We start from the raw sequence: 22,458 nt of genomic DNA, 5'->3' as shown, positions 1-22,458 counted from the left end.
ACGTTCTGCTCTGACAGTCTGTTTTAGCTGATGCCACTAAAGAACATCCAAATGTTTATGTCGTTTCATGGCAACTCAGTGAATGCCAAAAGGAAACACGCTTAAACATGTGCCATCAATTTGTCATGTTTTACCATATTTTAGCTCCAAGTATAAACAGACATCCACAGTTAATAATAAAAATATTATTAATAACACATTTTATTTATTATAAGGTAAACAAATAAAAAAACAACTATAAAAGCTAATCAAGGTAAACATCGACAAGACCAAGTCATAATGAAGGGTATGCAGTTCTGAATAGATGGGTTTTAAGACGCGATTTGAAAGTAGAGAGAGAGATTGTAGTCCCGAGATCAGGTGGAAGTGCACTTCAAAGTCTTGGGACAGAACAGCTAAAGGCTGTGAGTCCCATGATACAGAGGAGCGAGGTTATGAAGGGCTTTGAAAGCAAGAAGAAGGATCTTGAAATTGACACGTAGGTGAACTGGAAGCCAGTGGTGTTAATAACAGGTGATATACGTTCATTAGATCCAATTCTGGATACAATACAAGCAGCTGGATTTTGAACTAACTGCAGTTTATGAAGAGATTTATGAGGTAGACCACAGAACTGCAGTAATCTAAACGAGATGTGACAAGAGCACTGACAAGTATGGCGGTGCTGTTTGGAGTAAGTGAAGGATGAAGGCGGATAATGTTACCAAGATGAAAATAAGAAGACCAACTGATATTATTTATGTGTGTTGTGAAGGAAAGAGTACTCTCGAGGATGACACCAAGACTCTTAACCTGAGGGGAAGGTGTGACAACAGAGTTATCAGTGGATAATCAAAAACTCAGAACTTTAGTCACCTGCTTTTCTTCAAACATGCCAGTAAAAAAAAAAAATCAGTTAACTTTTCTTAAAACGATAAAAATCTTGATTAATCAAAGTTATTGATAATTATTTCGTTCATTTAGTAATCACAAAGCATCCTGGGCATTTTAATTGAGGTTATAGTCAACGGTTTAACAGGTGAAATTAAACTTGGGGAGAAAACAGATGAAAATAAAAGACAAAGAACAATAGAGAAATCATTTCCACCACCTCTGGTTTACATCAGGAAGAGGAGAATAGGAAAGGGAAAGTCTAGAGATTTGTCTCGTCTGTTGTTCCCTCAATTACAACTGATGGAAAAGAACGTGAATAGAAACACACATGGGTTTGTGTGATTTCAGGTTTATCAGAGACATCAACAGGAACCTAGCCTACCAATATTTCTACTAAAACACCATCAGCCAGAGAGCTGACGTGAGGCTAAACAGGGTTACGGTCCGTCCTTCGCCATCTGAAAATGCAAAACCGATGCTTACAGGGAGGTAGAGACACACAAACTCTAATTTATCAAAGGAAGTCAGTTACTGGCTCCAAACATCAGCGCTCCAAATGTAGTGACATATTTTCCAAGTTAAAATATATTAACTGGGATAATCTGCTGCAACTTCCAGATGTTTCTGACACATCAAATAATTATTTTGGCAGGGCACTTGTAACTTTAAACCACATGCTTCAGCACCTGAGCTATATTTTAGTCATCTAGAGAAAGTGGGACCGACTTTCTGGTGTCTACATTAGAATTTCTAGCCACTGCTTCAAATGAACCCTAAGTCTTATAGAGGAAGGCGGAGGGGTTACCACAGCTGCACCCAACTGACATACTTTGCCTGTCACAGTAAAGTCAGAAAGCTAAAAAAAAAAAGAACAACTGGCCCAAATTAGATGGTTTAAAAAGTACTTTAGTAATGGTCGGACTATAACCACATATGGCTTTAACTATAAAATGTTAAAAAGTTTTTAAAGTGGCAAAAGCTGAACCACTTTCCAGTATTAAAACACTCTGTTCTAATATCATATTAGGTAGGCAGGTAGTAAAAATGAGAATAATTAGGGAAAATAATAACTGAATGTCACTTCTGAACCTCTGCAAATCGTTGAGCTCCCACCACTGAGTGAATCAGCCTACAACATTATCTGACGTGCTACTTTCAGTTCCTGTCTTTTTAATGGTTGACCTTCTGTGCAGTTACTCCTTCTTGCTACTGGGGGAAAGCAAAAGTGCTGTACGTTGCATATTTTAGCAAGCCACAACAAGGTAACAGGATACTGGTTTATTGCAGATGTAAGGTCAGCAATTTCTAGTGCTGTTAGTGAATATGCAAGATTTGATTACACAGATTCAATTTAGGGAAAGACACACAAGTTGATATTAGATTTGGAAAAAAACCAGAAAAAATGTAGCTCTATCCATCTGCAATATCATACTGTGTGGCAAAGGCAGAACACCTGCTGCTTTATACTTCAGATGCATTGCTGCTGGTGAAGGAGAGCTAATTAGATGAGTAATAATTGGATGGACGTCAGCTTGATTATGTTAGAATAAATATACAAGTTCCAACCTGTGTGGGGTTTTTGGAACAAACTTTTGGGCCAGTTTTGAGAGCTTTATCAAATCCTTTATGTATTTTAGCAGTTACCTTTGCAAAATGATTCAAATCACTTTGAAAGATATCCGTGGATCAGGTGCAAACAACATAGGACCGAGTTATGGATCTCTCTGTTATTGTGTTCTTACTCGTGCATCGTACTCCAAGACAAATGGAGGGATATCGATCTGCTCAGGCTTGATGCAGGTGAAGAGCTGTTGCAGATTGTCAAGGTAGCGGACCTTTTCCTTCATGCCAGATACACTGAAAGTGGTGAAGAACCATGTTGAAACCTTGATTGAGACAAATGAAGAAAGAGAATGGATGTGTGTAAAGAACCGTTCATCAGTTTTTAAAAACATTCAAGCTTGATTTTGCATTGCCAGGACACCAGTCATGCAATAATCAAAGAATAACTGAACACAACTTTGTAAAAAAAGAAAACTGAGCAAGACTGAACTTTAATGAATAAAGAAAAAGTTATCAAGAAACCAGATAAACCAGAAGTTACTTAATGAGGAAAATATTTTCTGGATCAGTGTGGTAGGAATGTAAGGACTTAGATGAATAACAAAAACAAAAAGCTCCTGGTTGTCTGCCTTTTACAGATGTGTGGTTCTGTTGACTTCATCAGGCAGTGACCTGGAGCTTGCACTTTAGTGGTTTACAGCTGAGTGTGAAGCAGCTGGGATGAAAACTAGCACAAATCTCCAAATCTGAGGCCATGTTTTTTTTTTGACGGTAAAACGGTGGAGTGCCAACTTTGTGTCAGGATGAGTTGCCGATCCAAGTGGAGGAGTTTAAGTATCTCATGGTGTTGTTTGTGAATGAGGGGTGAGGGGAGCAGGAGACTGACAGGCAGACTGGTGCGTATGACGTGTCAGTGTGCTGTAGTGAAGAAAGAGCTGAGCATGAAAGCAACGCTATCAATCTACAGGCCTGTCTACATTCTTACTATCACCTGTGGTCACAAGCCCCGGCTAGTGAACAAAAGACTGAGACAAGCAGTGGAAATAAGTTTCCACTGAAGGGTGTATGGCACAGCATTTTAATCTTAAATGTATAAATATGGCTTTTTAATGTCTTGTGCCCACTCTTTTTCTTACAAAAAAGGATAAAAACTTGATCAAAATCATCTGAAATACAATAAACTACACAGACAAGGTTTGTTTTCATACATTTATACATTATCAACTGAAATATAAATATCTGATACTTAGTAAAAATGTTTTACACAGGCCTGTATATTAAATAAGCTTTGCAGGAACTGTAAATAAAACCATCCCTTACCTTCGAGCGAAATGTTGGATGTACAAAGTAGAAAGCCATCAAATTTTTTTTATACCTGCAAGAAATAAAGCAGAACATTAGTGGAATAATACTTCTCAGCAACCCTATGACTCATTATTCTGGAAATCAAACATAAAATTAAAAAACCTGTATTATGAAATGAAAATGATTGATCTTCTGAAAGAGGAGACACAATGTTTCTGTGGCCGTTTCCAAAGCCACAGATTTGCTGTCCCACAAAAACACCACTTTACAATCAGCTCCATCCTGTACATTAGCATGGACACATTTACCACATAGAAGTGCCAAATGTTTTTCCAATGCTTGGTTATTTATTTGATTGAACAGACAGGTAATTAGACAATTAATCGACAGTGTCAGCTACAGCAGCTGTCATAGTACAATGCTGCTTTACGCCGCTTTGATCAGACAACTTTAGCCATAAAACTGTGCCAAACTGTCTACAGAAGGAAGCTAATTTTAGACACTTGTCTCCATCTACTCGTATCTGAAGCTCAGTCAAAGCAGCCAAAACCACAGATGGCTCACCAGTCTGTCAGTCTCACGCAACCAACTCTCCCTGATGGAAGAGGGGCCCAAGAGGCATCTACATTTGGGAGGAACTCTATTTCAATCACCATTATTTAACTACAGACCATGCTCCAATGAAGCAACAGAGCCACATCACTGGCAAAAACACAACATGTAAACTTGAGGTTACCAAACCGGTATAAGCCTGTTATGTCTGCCATTCCTAAGTTGCTGGAGTCAACTTCCGCTTCTCTGTTTTCAAGACAGAAGCAAACAAACAGACTGTGAGACTAACAAACAAATCAGGGGTATATCCCAGAGTAAGAGAGCGCCAACTAAAACTGTGGGTCAGTTACATGTGTTTAGAGCCAAATTCCCCGTATTTCTGATATTCACTAATTCAGATGATATTTTAAATTAATGTGCTGCATCTGGAAGTTCTTCTTGATATTGTAGGAATCAACCATCACACACAGATGTTGAGTCTTCAGGGTGAAATGGTTTGGAATAAGGGAGCCTCTCTCTGGATAAACCCTGCGCTCTCCCTGAGCTGTCAGCTTTATCCAGAAAGAACACATTTGTCCACACAGTCCATGCACTTTAACTTTACACTCAACATTTCCACTTTACTCTTATTATTTAATTTATGTGTTTTATTTTAATAGTAAGCTCTTTCCCTTTAACCTTTGACCCTGGCCCCTTTGGATGCTGCCAAAAAGTTCTTGCATTCTGGAAAACTCTGGAAATAGTGCTGACCTGAACTTCAATCCATACTAAATTTGCTTGTGTTAAGAAAAACCAAAACATTTGTCCATCAGAGGAACACACAGGAACTTTTAGTTATCCAAATAATTCAAACGTACAAAACCGTGACTTGTGGCCTTCTGCACTGGTCCAGAGCCGGACCCGAGGATATTTAAAAATAATCACTCTCGAGTCCATCGGTCTCCTGCTAAATGCAGACAACATATCCACAGTTTTGGAAGCGTTTATGTTGAAATCTGGCAAGAGTCTGTTGGTTAGGTAATTTGAAGCTAAAATGCATCTGCAGTCAATCAATAGCTAAATAGCCAGACCAGGGTTCAATATCACCATGCCAAACCAAAAAAACCCAAAACAAAGCAACTGCTTGAGAAATGTACCAGAGAAAGAAAAATACTCCTAAATTAGCTACACATCCTGACAAAATAGCTAGAACATGAACAGAAACTGTAACTGTTTAGAAGTAAAGTGATCCCTGAACGTCATGTGAAACACTGTGTTCCTCGCCCTGCAGAAGAATGAGGACACAAAGTTCCCTAAAAAAAGGCTTTGATTGTCTCTGTGACTGACAGGCAGCACAGTTCTTGTGCTTTAAACACTTAGCACTGCCAGACCCAAGTCCCTGCTAAATGACAAACTTTTTAGCAGTAATCCTTTTCTATTGCAGCCAAAGTACAATATCCAAGTCAGAAAGTGTACAAGCAAACAGATAACCTCAGCGTTTTTTGTTTTACATTAAATGAGCCTTTAGGCCAGACAGTTGTCTGGGTTTTGTTAGGTCCAGCTAAATGTTTGCAGAGGTGGTGGAGCCTTAAACATCCCTAACATTTTAAGGCTGCAGCACGCACTGATGAATCAGCAGAACACAAACGTTCACCTTCGTCACTTATGACTGAATGGGGGTTTCCTGTTCCGATGAAAGGGGAAGCTGAATGAAGGTGTCTTCAATCGCATTTAAAGACTCTGTGAAAGCAAGGTTCGCTTTTTTTAAATTCCCTTTTCCTGCCTCACTGAAATATATCACGTAACCTGCATCTGACACCCTTAGGGTAAATTTATGACACAACATAAAGGATAAACATCAGGAATGTGCTTCAGTTTCAGTTTTCTTTATAAAGGTTAAGAAAGGTGTTGTGAAACCAACAGAATGGACAGTCAGAAAACAATGAAACCTGAGAAACACAAGTGTGGAAAGGTACGTCTTAACTGCATGGAGTTTCCCACTGACACAGGAAGCAAGTTTGGTTTCTAGTAACCAAAACTAAAAAGAGATGACAACTATAAACGCTTCTCCTACCCACCGAGTACCTGAGTTTCTCTAGGTTTTTCCTTTGGTGGCTTCCAGTTAACAAAATTTCAACCCCTCATTTTTTTCCACAGTTACATTTAGATATTGTGTGGGTTTCAAGCCCTTGTGTTGATGTTTATGGACACTAGAAATTTATTTAATCTAGTTTCAAGTGCTAGTTTTAAATCAGTAGAATAAATAGGATGATTAAGAAATACACTTAAAACCTAACTAATAATATCCACTGTATGACCACTCATGTCTGTCTTTATTAATTTTGGACACATAACAGAAGACCACGTTATAGTTAAACATGGAAGTAAATGGATCTAACTCGTTTGACTGAATACAGCCTGAAAACAAACTCACAATCAGGGGAGTCTGCGTGGATAGAGGAATCACTTCAGATCAGTGAAGCTGTAGGTCTACTCTGATCTCTGAATTGAAGTGTAGATTTTTCTGGTTTTCATTTGGAAGATGTGGCTACGATTAAGCCCGATGAAAATATTCATCAATGGTGAACTTTTCAGGAGATTACAAAAGAGATCAAACAGCATCTGACTCCATGTGTATTGAGTTCTAAATGTGATGGTACACGTTTGACACTTCACATTGCTCAACAGAATGACTGATTCAGGTCCAAATCCATTCTGCACCCTCAGTTATCACAAAGTCATGTCTGACAACAACTTTTCAGAGCGCTGTCTTTGAAAGGCTTATCCGGTCTCAGTTTAGAATAAAGATCTGCTTTGCAAACGTTGAACTCTTTGAATGAGGTCAAGTCGCTTGGCCTCAAGTCACCGCGAGACTTCGCGCCAACGCCAACAATGAAACAAAATGTGTTTCACAGCTTGTTTGGCTTTTCCAATAATCTAAACACTGTAACCTTGGTGGTATCGTACTGTGGCACGAACAATGTATCTCAACTTTAAAGCAGCTGCAGAGGCTAAGAGCAAGAGCCAAACGAATACCAAATAGGTCAAATGAAAGTCAACTCTAAATGTTTGTATTGTCTAATATACAAAATGTTAAACACCTTGATTTAGTTCGAAAAGTGGACCCTTTGTCATGTTATTGATACAAAATGACCGTTAGATTGATTTAAAATCCAGTAAGCACTATGCTGTATGGAAAAAATATGAAAGCGGCTACTATAATGACTTAATCATAGTATCATCATGGCCTTTGAGAGAGAAAAGGAGTGAATGAGAGGGGAATTCCCAAAGACTGTCTTTTTTACACAACCTCTCTCTGTCTGATTCTTTTCTAAGTTTTGGTTAGTTAAGACTGGAGAAGTAGTTGTCCAACAATGTTAGCCAAATCTAATTCTACTTTAAATATATATTGTAAACCCAGATGACAACAGTTCTGGATAAATGGAAAGCTGAAGCAATAACAACCTCAGACTGTTCTTACTCAGTGCCAGAGGAATAAGACAAAAACTGGAACTAAGCTAATGCCTTATCTATTCAATGTTCTCTTCCACTTCATATCTGATTTAATGTTGGTTTTCCAATATACTTGACATGTTTTAATTTAAAAGATGGAAGGCAAAAGCTTAAAAAAAATTGCAGTCATGCCTTTAGCTCAAGGTTTAGATTAGCCACAGGCTCAGTGTAATCAGGTGAGTAAAATGTCAGACTGACTTGACGTCAACGATGTCGTAGAGTTTTTTCAGGAAGTCGGTGTCCAGATGGTTATGCTCTCCGGTCAGCGTGTGAAAGTAAACCATAACATACTCCTTCACTGTGATGTGGTCCATTACATGGATGAAGTACAACAGGGCCTACAGCACACAGGCAGAGGAAACAAACATACAGGATTACTGTAAGTATTTATTTTCTTACAGTTCTGTTAAAAACCAGATCACCCAGATCTGATACATTTTCTTTTATAGTTGCAGCTTTTCCTATTTAAAAACAGACATATTGCATTTTGCAACAGGTACTGAGGAGTAAAATCAAACGTGCAGTGAACAAGGTTAAAAGCAGATCAATGTGACCTGTACTTGCTCACACATATTGCATTATTACGAGTACACAAAAACAAAATAAATCGGCACCATCTGTTATGGTGAAGTCCGACATGACTAAGATCACTAAAAGTGTTTTACTTTGACATATTGGCACACGTTACCTTTTCAAGGTCAATGAGGGTCACAGGGATGTTTCGTCCAACCACGACCATCACTGTCCTGCCACATATATCCACGCCTGGACAAACACACAATAAAGTGTAAAGACACTCAGACCCTGCAATTTTTTATTAATTTAAATACAGTATCACAGTATGGAAACAGAGATGCAGATGTAGTAAGTGAGAAGTGTGGAGATACAGTCTGTGTTTCGGTTGCAAATCAAAATCTGGCCCTCTGCCTACAGAGGTCATCTGGCCAACACTGAGTAATAGTTAGTTTTACAGCAGTTCAGCCTCTGTGTCTGTGATTATGATCTGGACTTTTTGCTTGTAATCTGCAGTGAAATTCTTTGGAAGGCTGACTTTTGGATAAAACACACATTTTTAAGTGCATGTTCTCCAACTGTAATGTGCATTAGTGGCTGTATGACAGCCTTTGTTTCTTACTTGAATGCATACAGACCTTCTACTTGTGTAGCATCACTACAAAATGTAAAATGTTTCTTTTGCATATTTCCCTAAGACAGTTAACAACATAAAGAACATTTTTTTCTGGAAAGACTTTTCTTGTGATACAAGTAAAATACATTAAATATATAGTTTTAAATTAAATATTCTTTAATTTAAAACAATATATTTAATGTTAAAGCTTAAATCGACCCACCTCAAAACACGGCCTGAAAGTTCAAATAGGTTCAACCTTTTCCTCACTTGACATCAGCTGAGCCTATTGGTGCTCAACCTTGTCCTGGACTGTGTGCAACAACACTGCCTCCTACTGGTGATGACAGTCAATTGTGCCTTAGAGAGGATGAATTGCCTTCGCTCTTCATGCAGAGGCAAAACAAACTCTCAGCGGATTAAAGGTCACCCACCACTCAGGCGAGCACCCTTACAATACACATGTCTGAAAACTGTCTTTTGGTTCCTGGTTTTGTTTCACATCTACATTCAGACGTTAAAAGACTCCTTCAAAGATCTAATATGCACGTCCCATGCTCAAACACCTACCAGTTTGGTACAACGCTTTCAGCGCGGCGATGTCTGACAGGTCCTCTGCTCTCGCTCGACACAGCCAGCGACCGTAGCTGCAGGATTAAAAGAGAAAGAGAAAATATCTTAAATATATGCAACAATTAGCGGTTACACACATGCTATAACTACTGCCTCTATAAATTACTGCCAAAACATCTAGTAAAATGCTATAAAAAAAACAAAAAACTAAAAAGAACTTTTTAAGTGTGATCATGAAAGCAGCCAAAACATAGCCGTTCAGAAATGTTTCAGTTAAATTTTTAGTGACAAACACTTACAGTGCAAACTGAAACAACATTAGATAGAAATACTTAATAAATAGAGTAATTTAAATTGTACTTATTTACAGTTTAGTAACTGAATAAAATACTGCACTCAATGTTAATACAAGTGGAAGACACTTGAAGTATTATGTTATTACATTTGTTTAAAGAAAAACATTTGAAAGCATCGTCAAGTTATCTCACAGTTTGGTTGGACTCTTACTTTCTCTGGTGTTGCTTCTGCATGGCTGCCTCAGACATCTGTCCCTGTAAAATCTGTTTCCGCTGTTTGTCGACATCGCCTTCCATCCGGGCGAATGCGTGAGTCCCAACCTGACCCAGATCCAACTCCAGGCTGTCCTCTTCACATTCATCTAGACAAGCCAACAGATAAGACATTGTGATGAAATGCTGAACTTGTATCCGATACTACTTACAAAAAATAATTAATCCAGTTAACTCTGGCGTTTTTATATGATCGTTTCCCCTCAAAACACTATCTGTGTACAAGTTTTAGCAAATTATAAATGCAGTAACATTCTCATGGGTTTGCTTGTTTGTCTGTATTTATTTTATTACACAGATTCCAATTTATCTGCAAGGACGCTGTTACACGTGTGTGTGAAAGCGCTGCTATGAAGTCATAAACTCAGCTGACAGATTCCAGGCTCGGGTTCAAGTCTGTTTCATTCCTTGTTTCTCCAAGACCGCATGCACTGCTGCATGCATGTCTGTGCATTTTATCAACATCCAAATGGACATGTGCATCTGTCAGTGTGTATACATCAGCCTGTTGTTATTGGGTTTCACTCGCAGGCAGCCTGCTTGCTTTGGATCAACACCCCAAAGCCACATGTCGATGCTTTGAAGCATCAGGCCAGCAGGCACCACACTTGAGGTCAATGGAGGCAAGAGGCTCAAAATGGAAACCACAAACACTCACTAACACATGGGCTGGTGTTACTTTCACAGGCCTCTTCACCAAAACCTAACATTTAGGGTGCAAGCAAAGATTTAGTTGAGGTAAACTAAAGAGGTCACACAAAATTCAGTTTATGTGGAGGGTTTAAAAACTCAGCGCGAGTTTGGACCGACGCTGTCAAAATTTCTGTTTGTCCTTTTTGTTTTTATTATTTTTCTATTTCTACAGAACTGTTGGGCCTTGATTAGTTTCAATAAAAACTACTTGGTCTGCATTTAGCTAGAGGACAAAAAAATGTTGGGAGACTAGAAAAGCTTTGATGTGCTTCAAAATAGTTTCCCTATTTAGAATTCCGAAAGTTTCTCGAATACTGCCAGACACATCTTCCTTTGATAGTAGTATGCTGATCACATCAAACTCTTTCTTTTAGGAGAACACTTTTGTTCAAGGGCTTTGAGACAATCATCGTGACGAGGCATTATGCTGGTTAAAATCTGTCTGCGATACTTCTACGTCAGGTTATACAGCGTCTCCATTCTCATGTCCTGTCAGTGCTTTACTACAAATAAAACAATCATGTCCTGACACCTCAGGAGCCTGAAGGCAGATGCAGTCTGATTGACTCACAAAAACAACCTGAGCTCTAAGTTAATCATTATCCAGAGTGTCATCTTCACACTGTATTTAATGATTCAGCTCAGATGTTTTATGGTTCGGTTGGTGAGTGAGTGAGAAACAACATGAATGACTGACAGCCTAAAAAGCCAAACGGCTGACTGCTCAGTCATTTAATCTCACCTCCTCCCACAGAGAAACAGACTATTTCAACTTGACAATTAAGTCCTTCAAATGAAAAGAAAAGCTTTTATTCTACAAAATCAAACTACAGGGAAGAAATGTTTTGTTTCTTTTCGACTGAAATGAAAGTGAAGCATGCAGTGTGTCCCTTTCTGATTTCAGGAAATTGTTCATCACATTATTGAAAGAAAAAAAAAAAAAAGAAGGCTGTGTACCTTCAATGCTTCCTGGTTTCTCTGTGATGCGGATCTGTCTTTCTGGAACCACTGGTTCACCCTCAGAATTGCCGATGTCAGCTGGGATGAGAGGTAGGCAAGCCTTTTCTTCTCCCTCAGAGCGTGGGTAGTACAGAGGGAGTAACTTCTTGAACACAGACTGAAAGAGCACATATATTAATAAATATATTAGTGATTAATATGCACATGGATAACTTAATACAGCTGGTTTTAAATAAGAGGAACATGCAGGTTCAGTGTTTCCTGTTGGTCTAATCTAAAGACAAGAAGTCACACAAACCTCCTCTGTGTCTGAAACTGCAAACACCACCGTTTCTATGCTGTTTCCATGATTCTCCAGGAACCGCCGCACTGTCCCTACAAACACATTTGTTTTGGTTTATTACAAGATAACACAGACAAACAGAACTGCAATTTTTCTATGACTAAGAAGAGGATGAAACTAACTGAGATGGGTCCTGTTCTGTGGTGTGGACCTGTAGTTGTGTATTTAAGTGAACAAACCTGAACAAACATTTTGCAAACTAGCAGAATAATTACCACATATGGTTCTCTTTGGGTGTAGGAATTCACTGAACTAATACACTCAACTATGACCCCTGTATATCCAGTCTTACATTCAGTTCAGTTTTTGTGGTTATTTTACAGCCAGTAGTAGCTTTAACTCCAGAGGTGTGTAAGACTTCTGTTCGAGTGGATCTGAGTGATTTCAGGGTGGCAATCTCACCTCTTAGATTAAATTCCACTGTTTTGAATTTGGGCCTATTACAAGCTTGGGGAGTTCAATTTTCCAAAGGGGTCACATGAGAAACTGGGATTTTGGTGGAGGGCTGCACCGATAAACTTACAAAGAGAGATGAAATTAATATTGAGCAGAACTGAGTTCACTGGTGGGGCTCTCCACAACATGTGACCCCATGGGAAAAATCACCCACTGCCGGTATAGTACGTGCTTGTACAATTATTTGACCTTGTATGGAATATGTGACTAAGTGACTGAGTGTCACACCAATAAAAACCTGTGTGTGTGTGTGTGTGTGTGTGTGTCTTACTCAAAGCAATGTGTGTTGCATCCTCCAGAGGATAACCTCTTTTGGTTGTGGTCACCACACAGAAGCCAACTGATGCCATTGACTGCTCTCTGTGGTGAAAAATTAAGAAATACAGTCTCACATACTGCACATCACATTTACAGTACACACTGACTATACAATGTCAAATGTGACATATATCATTCCCAATATGTCTACATGTTGTCAATACAAACAATGGCAGTAAGAAAGAAGTTGTAATAAACAGTTCAATATAGCACCTTCAGATCCCTCTATTAACCTTGAAGAAAGGTCAGAGGTCAAATGTGACATGAAATTTTAAACCTTCATATGCCACTTTCTATATGCTGACAATACACACCAACTTGTAACAATCATAGTTCTGAAGTTCTCAGGCTTTTCATCAGTTTTTGACCAATAAGTCATTGAGTTGACCTTGAAGATCTTGGTGGAGACAAATTTAAGAGAAATTTGAAGGGATTATTATGGACCCCACTCTACATCCCTATAAAGTTTTCAGAGTTCATTCAGAACTTATTGAGCTGTTGTGTTTATAAACAGAATGACACGTACGCATACTGTCAGATTGTTGAATGTTGTCATTGTGTTTCTTAAATTTGTAAAGTCTTAGTTCAAACTATAGGATCAAAGACATTCCTTTGTCTGACCCCCTCCCCAGCCTCTCGAGGTTCTGGGAGGAGGCTGTAGTGTTTTATCACAGACACATCCCATGTGAAGATTCTGTTTGTTGTTTGGTAAGCTTCCTGCCCTTTTATGGCTTCACCTGTGTTGTGCATGGTGAACCAATACAGGAATTGAACCATATATTGGGTGTGGGGGAGATTACCCCCTTATGACCCAGGATGTTGTGATCAGGAGGACACACACACACACACACACACACACACTCTTGCACACGTGCTTACACGTGCGTGCACACACACACACACACACACACACACACACACACACACACACACACACACACACACACACACACACACACACACACACACACACACAGTGCCTTGTCTTAGAACCATTGGGGGGTTTTACGGTGGGAGGTGCTTGTGTTGTGTTGTATTGTGTAAACTAACTCTCATGGGAATAAATAGCTGCGAGGAGAGCTGCTCTTTGAAGGAGTTGGTCTGGAGACAGGTGAGGAGCATTTAGCTTCACAGCCTGGTTCTGACCAAGCCTTTCCTCGCTAGCAAGTAAAAGACCGGTTGAAAATGTTCCGTCTTGTTTTTCGTTCTTCATGAGGAATAAGTCTCTAAACTAGCGGGGCCTGTGGAAACACAGACTCAACACATACACTACCAAAAACATAACATCCTTGATGGAGGTAAAAATGTAATTCCATGTAAAGAAAATGCTGGCAACCGCCAGTGCTACCCCTCAGTTTTCTAGTAGACAAACCTATGGTATTATCGCATTTGCAAGATTTTCAGAAAACTTGTCCTCTGACCTTGAGTTTGAGATTCGAATTCCTCCAAGATTTTTAGTAGATACATGTATGGTATTCATTTAAAACTCCTACGTTGCCATGTTCTTGATTTATCACATTCACAAACTCAGGTGTCCATGCTGCCTGCCCACCTGAGGGAGGCGTGATAACAACCTCTGACCAGCCTTTTTACAGCTGAGGGGTAAAAACAAAATACTAAATACCTCCAATACTACTATTTAAATTTTGCCAGTCTGACTTTTTCCTTTCTTTTTTTTGTCTTAGTGGGTTCAGCCTTCTCCCTTAAATCATCATCACTGCTCTCTCCACTTCATCATATACTGCAAACATCTATATCACCAAGTAGATCAGGACAGAAACTGCACAATCTGGTCTGTGAAATATTGATTAGGAAATTGTGGATTTTATTCTGAAACACTTTTTTTGGGGGGGTTTGTTTTTAATTTATCCAATGAGTTCATATTTTACAGATGGATTTCATGTTTTTCCATCAACCTTTAAAACGGATCCAACTTTTCTGAAATCAGTGTTTCTGTAATCTGAAGAGTTCATCTTGTCTTACAAATCTTTGAAAAAGCACTGGAAAGCTCAAGGTCACTTTCATTCAGTGACTGTTTACTGGTGCCTTCTGACAGAGAATGAAACAGATGAAATTTGTGAAAGTCAGATTACTGCCAACTTTAGGACGTGGGCTGAATTATAAGTTGCTGTTTCTTACGCAGCCAGCTGCATGATGTTTCTGTAGCAGCTGTACAGCGAACTCTCTGCTGCCGTCCTGTATTTGGCTTTGTACTTTGGCCCCACGGTGTGGATGATGAACCGCGCTGCTAGGTTGAAGCCCTTGGTCAGCTTTGCCTCCCCGGTGCGACATCCTGGACACAAACACACAAAAAGATTATTATATTTATTATTACATGTTAAAAATAAACTCTCAAGACTGTAAAGGCTGTTGATCCAGCAAATACACATGTGAATCAGAGAGCCGACAACTGAGTTCATGAAAGGGAAAACTGTTTTCTTTTGACAATTAAATTTTCTGATTAAATTTTCTGGTATGCTAACCACACAGAGGTTTTTATTTTGAGCACCAGCTTCTTGAAATACTGCGTCTTAAAGCATCAATATATATATAATAATGTATATATTTCTAGGTGCCGTTTTTTGATGAAAAGACACTTCCAGTATGTCGGGGTGAACACCAGTAACTAGACCTTTTTTTGTACTTGGGAGGTCTGAAAAGCCAATCTCAAAAACATTGGCACATATTGTACATCCACAGTGATGCAGATAATTGAATAACAAACCCAGACATCTTTGCAGGGTTCAAATTTGGATTTGTTCCTTGAAATTGGAGCTCAAAGTTCAAAGCATATTACTGGAAGCAATTCTGCAGAAAGTAGTTCCAGTGAAAACTGGGCTCCTGCTTCTAAGTAGACCGTCTTTAACAACAATGGCTCTGTTTCTGGAAACAATGTTTTAGATGACTTTGGCAAGTTTTAGTTTAAAAAAAATGCACAATGGTGGTGAAAAGTCAGAATCAGAGATCTCATCTCAGATCTAACAATCTCATTTGCACGATCAAGAAGCCAGAACATACTTATTTGTGTGTTATCAGTACTTTCAGCAGCTGTAGAGACTTGATAAACGTTCACTCTGTATTAGAGTGCCAGCGGTAGTGCCAGCGTGACATCAGGTGACTGGTTATATTTAACACTCCCAGTGATATCTCTGAGAAGATCAAAGTGAACTCAAGCCTTTTTTCCTGGGAGAGAGCTCATTTCAGCAGTTTAACCTTCCATGTCTACCTTTGAGTTTAAGCAGCTCGTCTCGGAGCTCGGGTCCTGCCAGCTGATGGATGCCGTCAGACGTGGGGTTCTTGTCGTTTAGCGACTCGTTGCTGGTGTTCACGACGGCGGTGCAATTCAGCAGAGCAATGTCACCAACACTGTGGGGAAAGAAAAGAAATCTATTAAAACTATACAGAGTAAATATGAATGATATGGCGTATAAAAAAAATGTGATGTCATTTTGCCAAAGATGTTGTACACTTTTTTTTGCGATAAAACAATGTTTTGCATAAGTTTGTTATTCTGTATTTTCTAGGTGTGGAAATGTTTTGGACAGGGACGCAATTTTTGAATAGTTTGACGCTGTACGCAGCTACAACAGATTTACAATGAAACAATAAAGATGCAATCTAAATGCAAACTTTGAGCTTCAATTCATGTGGCTGAAGAAAAATACTGGACTAACCATTGAGGAATAACAGTGTCTCCTATTATTATTATTATTATTATTATTATATATCACTGCCTCCCAGCTCCTAAACAAAAGCTATTTCACAGAGCTGGGCTATTTCGTCTTTATTTATTGAAAATTAAGTGGGTAAACTGTCTTGAGTTTAGCAGTATTCTAAGGCGCTCTCAAAACAAGTGGAACAAGGGGGTGAAAACAAAATAAATCCATTAGAAAGTTCACGGGAACATCAAAGGCCAATTTAGAGCCAAGCGAGATAAGGTCAGATTTAACCATGACTTCTTAGGGCTTCAGTTCACTTCTTACTGGAGTACAGTGCAACAATAACTTATGCTGCAGGCATAACCTGCTCTGTGACAGCAGATCAACATGTACAAAAACCACAGCGTGCTGACCAGTCAGCTGACTGGAAAATTGCATCACCGCCATCATTCATAAAAACTCTAATGTGCATGCTATTAGATGGTCTATAGATTTCCCATTCTGTCTTCAAGCTATTTTACTGTCTTACAATTTCTAATAGAGCGATTCTACAAGAGGTCACACAGGACGATTACTTGTTAAACTTACATAAAAGTTACAAAAAAGCCAAACTGTCTGTTTGAAATAGTTTTTTTTTCCTCTTTACTTGCTCTCAAACAGTATAACAACAGAAGGTGTGCGGCTGAAAGAATGGGGATAAAATTACCTCATAATCTATAAGAAACCATCTAAAAAACTATTTAAAGTCAGATTTACCATGTCTTAATTACAGCGATTAAGCCTTTTTACTTACAGAGTCTGATTTCTTCCTTCCAGGCTTTTGATAGACTTTTATAACATAACGCATTTTCAGTCAAAGTGTTTAATGTGCCCACATTCACCGAAGGGTTTCTTTTATGAATATCGGATAAAAGCACCGTACAGTATGTATGTCCTACACATACACATAACTGGAGCAGGTATATTGGACTATAGCATGTATTATATTTTTAATCTCATCTCTCTCTAACAATATTTATTATGGACAATCATGTTTGAGTTACCATACGTTTCCAACATCACCCCTTTTGGGAACACAGTTGTAGCTACATGGTTAAACAGAAGGCTCGTCTATCATTGTTTTTGGTCTGAATTAGTGTAAGTGAAACAAAGATATCCTGGGTATGTTGAAAGTGTTTCACACTACAGGCTCCAGAGGTGCCAACATCAAAGGATCAGAAAGAGGAAATCTGCTATTTGGTAATGTCTGTGGGTTTGAAACTTTTTACAAAGAATAAAAAGAAAAAAACGAATTCACTGGGGTTTTTTAAAAAGTATTATTTGGGTAACTCATCCATTTGAGTACTGTGAGAATGATGTTTTTGCACAGTCACTTGGAAATAGAAGCTAAAAATCTGCACTTTATTGTTGCATTTTAAAAACTATTGTGTTGGCACAGAGAGTTAAAATTATGAAAACTGTGCCACTACCCAAACATTTCCACACCCAATTGTACTTCTACTGATGTTCATTATCCAAGTTGCTTTATGTGACTTTTATTCACAGTCATCACCAGGCCCCAGTCTCCAGTAAAAGCCCAGTGGTAACCAAAGACTTTTTCTTTACCTCTAACAGTAACAGTGATCGAGGGATCAAACATACTGCAAACATTTAGACCTTGAAGACATTTGGCGAAACTTTAATGCTTATTTTAATACCTGAAGCCAACTGTTTGTTCAGAAGCCCTTCAGGTTGTGTTAGGAAAAAACAACGAGGAAATGCATGTGTTGACAGTGTTTGATCACAAGACATAATCAGCAGCCAGGACCACGGAGGAAGAGTTGTGTATTTTTTTGTTCAGCTCATTCCTCCTAGCTCAATTACAGATGAGTCACGAAATAAAGTCAAGCAGGATGCCTGCAAACAACAGTGAAACAGATCTCGTGCGAATTCCCTGTTCCTGTTTTATCAAATGCTAGCTTCTGTATTAAGTCGTAGAGCAGATATATCCTAAACTAATGAAACAGCCTCTCCCCATTTATGAACAAAGTCATTTAACAACATATAGTACCAGGTGTGCGCTATCAGAGTATCCATGAAAAGCACAAGTTCATTTTAAAACAATAAAAATAGCAACACATTGACAGAGTTATATCATGACTATGACATAAATCAACAAACATTACTTACAGGAAGAGTAACATTGCTACAAGATTCTGTGAAGAACTTCAGTGTGATGATGCTTTGAGGTCCAATGACATTGACTCTGACATTTAAAACAACCATAAAGTAAATAAAATTTAATTATTTGTATTTAATTATTCTATAAATGACTTTCTGTCAAAAGAAATGACCCAACAGCTCTTTATCTATTTAATTAGACACTATTAAGACTTTCAATACCTTCAGATACCTTTCTTGGACTTTACTTTTTAACCACCATGGGTTTAAAAGTAAGTCTGAGAAAGTAGTGAAAGAATGAAAATCTAAGCTATAGTCATATGGAACCTCTGATATTAGCTCAAAAATAGACCCCTTTGTCATTCTAGCTGCTGGAAGGTTTAAAAGCACCACTGCTCGAGGGTCAATTGCTCTCAAATCCTGGTCATGCTATTGTGGCAGGAATGTGCGTGCTCTTGATGACTGCTCAGGGGAAGACTGGTACCACAACAAGGCTCCTAAAGAAAAACTGCTGCCAAGTCAGGCTCCACATAGTCATGCGTTTCTCTACAAAGAAGATTTACAAGGTTATGGACTCTGAACAGGTTTGTATGAGCACATGGACACACAAGCAGCATTTACTACTACTACTATATGATACTGCTAATATCAATACATTAATATTACTGCCCTTTTTTAGGATGTATCTAGGATCCCACGCTTTGCTTAAATGACAGATGATTGATAGCGATTACCAGAATACACAAATATGCAAAGTAAAAATAAACCCTGCCTTTTATTTCTTTCTTCTGCTCATCCAAAAGTGTGTGTGGATTAAGCAGCCAAGTGCTCAAAGTCAACCACTGTGAGTGGGGTTCTCTTTGGTTAAGGTCGGTGGGAATACACACTCTGACAGGTAACTCCCACTCAAAGTGAAACTTTTGTGGGCATTGATCTGATTTACTGATAGTTTCGGTATGATTGGTCACTTTCTCAAAAGCAATGACACACACAGCAGCTTTATCTTACTGCAAAGAGCAGATTTTCATCACTGTGTTAAAAAAAAGAAGAAATTTAGTATGAAATAGTTACAAAAAATACACCATATAGACCACCAAAACCAGTTAAAGCTACAAGGTAAATATACTTTCAAACTTTAGTTATTTCATTGTGACATTTTTACTTGAATGACTATATGATTCTGTGTCTATCTTTGTTAAGCACTCACTAAATGTGTAGGAAGAAACTGTGGCTGACGTTGTGACCTCTTATAAAGTTAACAGTTTGAAGACGACAGATTTCTACAGAGCAGCAACAATGTGAAGAAACAGCGTGACTCACAAGAGGATGATCTTGCGGTTGATATCCGGTCTGTAGGGGAAGGGTGAGGGGAAACTCTGGCTGAGCATGCTGTTGCTTCGGACCAGCCGTTTCTCCTCGCCATCATTGTCCAGCTGCTGCTGCCATGTGGGAAGAGTCTGGATATCCACAAACTGGGAGCGAGCACCCAGAGGATCCATCCCCATCTGGCACTACAAGCCTCGAGAGGATCACCAACTAGCTGGGCTGCAAGTACAAGATAAAGTCATTTGCCTATTTCCAGTGTCTCCCTGTGGCTTTGACAAAAAAAAAAAATCTAAATGATTGTGGAAATGAACAGTGCTCATTTGCTGTGCTTTTGAGAAGATCTGCATTTTGGTTTATTTTTACAGGTAATCAGTCTATCCTAGCTGTGATTGGGCCACAGGTCACCAGAATGTTGCAAGGCTAACACAGAAAACCTGACAACCCATTTATGTTCACATTCACACCTATGGCAATGTTAGAATCACTGATTGGCCTTAACCCCATAAATGACTCAGGGAGGAAGCTGGAGCACCCACACAAACATAAGGAGAACATGTACAGAAAGGTGCAGGCAGGGAGAACTAACTGGCAAAAAAGACATTATCTTTGAAAACTTGAAGGGTAAAAACAAAACCTATGATTTTGTTAAACATGTTTCAAGGATTGGATCTTTGTGCAAAACCCAATTCAAGGGTGTTCCAGTCTCCTGGAGGTGGCTCTAGCCTCCAGAGACCTGTTTGGTGGCTATGAAGAGGACATTACAGCATCAAGAAGACCTAATAAGATCACTTAACAGAGCAGTTACTTAGCATATGAAAAATAAATTCAGGTCTGAAATAAACTGTTTAGAATAAAGAAGTGTTTAAAAATTCAAACCTATAGGACTGAGATGTTTTTTTTTTCTATGCAAATACATATGTAACATGCATCCTGTTAATCTATCTAATAAACTGATCTGTAGGAGTCTGTAATGGAGCCATATTTTTACTATGTCAGTGACCTACATAGATTTTACTTATCTCCAAGTCTTCAGACAGTTTGGAAGAAGTGCAAAATATTAACGTGACTCTGAGTTCAGCCTCACCGTTTGCAATACACAACTGTCAGACAGACAGCACTGATGAGCTCGGCCAGCCTTTTTAACGGCACACATTTCAGCCTGGCTTACTGAAACACTTAAAGGAACTCAGGAATCATTATTACAAATAAGCTTTAATGAAAAGTCAAGATGTTTGTCATGAAGCAGGTCTACGGATTAGAGAGTAGAAAACCAGCTGTCGATTCCCATTCCTAATAACGACCTAGAGTAAAGACGGACCTTTCAAACTACATGCACGGCTGCCACCAGTCTGATTCCAGCCACACATATCAGACTGTCTCTGATTTACAGCGGCAGACTCAACAAGAAACCTTCATGTAATAACATTATCACCAGATAAAAGCTGGGCGCTTCATTGAATACACGTATGACAGTAGTCCCTTTGTTCACACATGTAACACCATATAAACCCCAGCTCGAGATAAAACCATGTCATGAGCACGACAAAACTCGTAAGCCTTAAATAAGTTCAGTGTAACGCAGAAAGTTATTTTTAGTAAGCTGGTTGAGCTGGTTTTGTTTGTAATTGTCTGCTTTTCTTGGTGTTAAATTGTGGCAAATTGGATACTTTTACTTACTTTTTAGAGCTTTGTAAATTAAATAAGCAGTTTGAAGACATGGCATTTGGCATGTTACTACTCCATTAGCTCTGTAACAGCTGCATTTCATTAAAATAATCAAACACATGTGTGATAAGCATCCGTCACAAGAAATTAATCATCTGTCTCTTACTAGGTAAACTTCTTTCTCTTCCGAAGCATTTCTATGTCAGGCCAGAAAAGCAATAGTCTCTTTATAAATCGATAAATAGTGCACTTTGTTCAGAGTGTTTCGGAAACCAAACAGACAGTTACCCACCTAGCAATGTATTTCCTTTACAGGGGTGATGTCACGCCAAAATTATAAAAGGAACAATTAATAAATCTTGACACGACACCATATAAAATCAAGACGTGATGTTCATCCTCAGGGTCCTCATACTAACAAGCACAAATACTGCAAATGCAGTCAAAAAGTAAGTTTCAAAGTGCCAATTACAAGGATTTCCACATTTAGCAACCATGCTAAGAGCTGATTGTTGCGGCGTAAAGTCTGGAGTATTAAAAAAATCAACATCCCGTTAAGCATTTCAAAATAAACTTCTAGAATTTTTTTCATTTAACTACATTTCAAAAACTACATTTCATATAAATATGACAACTACATTTTCCCATTTTCTTTGACCTAATTCGTTCATTTCTAAACATAAACCTGTCTGCTTGCATCTTTTTGATCTCACTTATTACATTTATTTCTCAAGTTTCATTAATAAAGTGCTGTGGATGATTAAAAAACGTTTCTGCTAGGTGCTTGGATTAAACGAATCGAGTGACCTCCTGCATTTAAAA

The 22,458-nt window shown here is 38.6% G+C and overlaps 1 protein-coding gene across 1 annotated transcript in view; it reads right to left on the bottom strand.

Moving 5' to 3' along the window:
• gdap2 (ganglioside induced differentiation associated protein 2) overlaps positions 1-22,150 on the bottom strand; it is a 29,308-nt gene extending 7,158 nt beyond the window's left edge. Inside the window, exons 1-13 of the mRNA XM_063499764.1 lie at positions 21,929-22,150; positions 19,966-20,190; positions 16,053-16,192; positions 14,966-15,119; positions 12,780-12,868; positions 12,008-12,084; positions 11,707-11,866; positions 9,995-10,145; positions 9,485-9,561; positions 8,474-8,550; positions 7,984-8,123; positions 3,757-3,811; positions 2,616-2,759 (exon numbers count right to left, since the gene is read on the bottom strand). Coding sequence (XP_063355834.1) covers positions 2,616-2,759; positions 3,757-3,811; positions 7,984-8,123; positions 8,474-8,550; positions 9,485-9,561; positions 9,995-10,145; positions 11,707-11,866; positions 12,008-12,084; positions 12,780-12,868; positions 14,966-15,119; positions 16,053-16,192; positions 19,966-20,150 — 1,449 coding nt within the window. The 5' untranslated portion in view covers positions 20,151-20,190; positions 21,929-22,150. The remainder of the gene's footprint in view (positions 1-2,615; positions 2,760-3,756; positions 3,812-7,983; positions 8,124-8,473; positions 8,551-9,484; positions 9,562-9,994; positions 10,146-11,706; positions 11,867-12,007; positions 12,085-12,779; positions 12,869-14,965; positions 15,120-16,052; positions 16,193-19,965; positions 20,191-21,928) is intronic.
• Positions 22,151-22,458: the final 308 nt, after the last annotated feature.

This window comes from Pelmatolapia mariae, linkage group LG16_19 (assembly GCF_036321145.2).
Source record: "Pelmatolapia mariae isolate MD_Pm_ZW linkage group LG16_19, Pm_UMD_F_2, whole genome shotgun sequence".
Lineage (NCBI taxonomy): Eukaryota > Metazoa > Chordata > Actinopteri > Cichliformes > Cichlidae > Pelmatolapia > Pelmatolapia mariae.
Note: the sequence above shows the minus strand (reverse complement) of the source record. Positions and strands in the feature narration are given on the sequence as shown.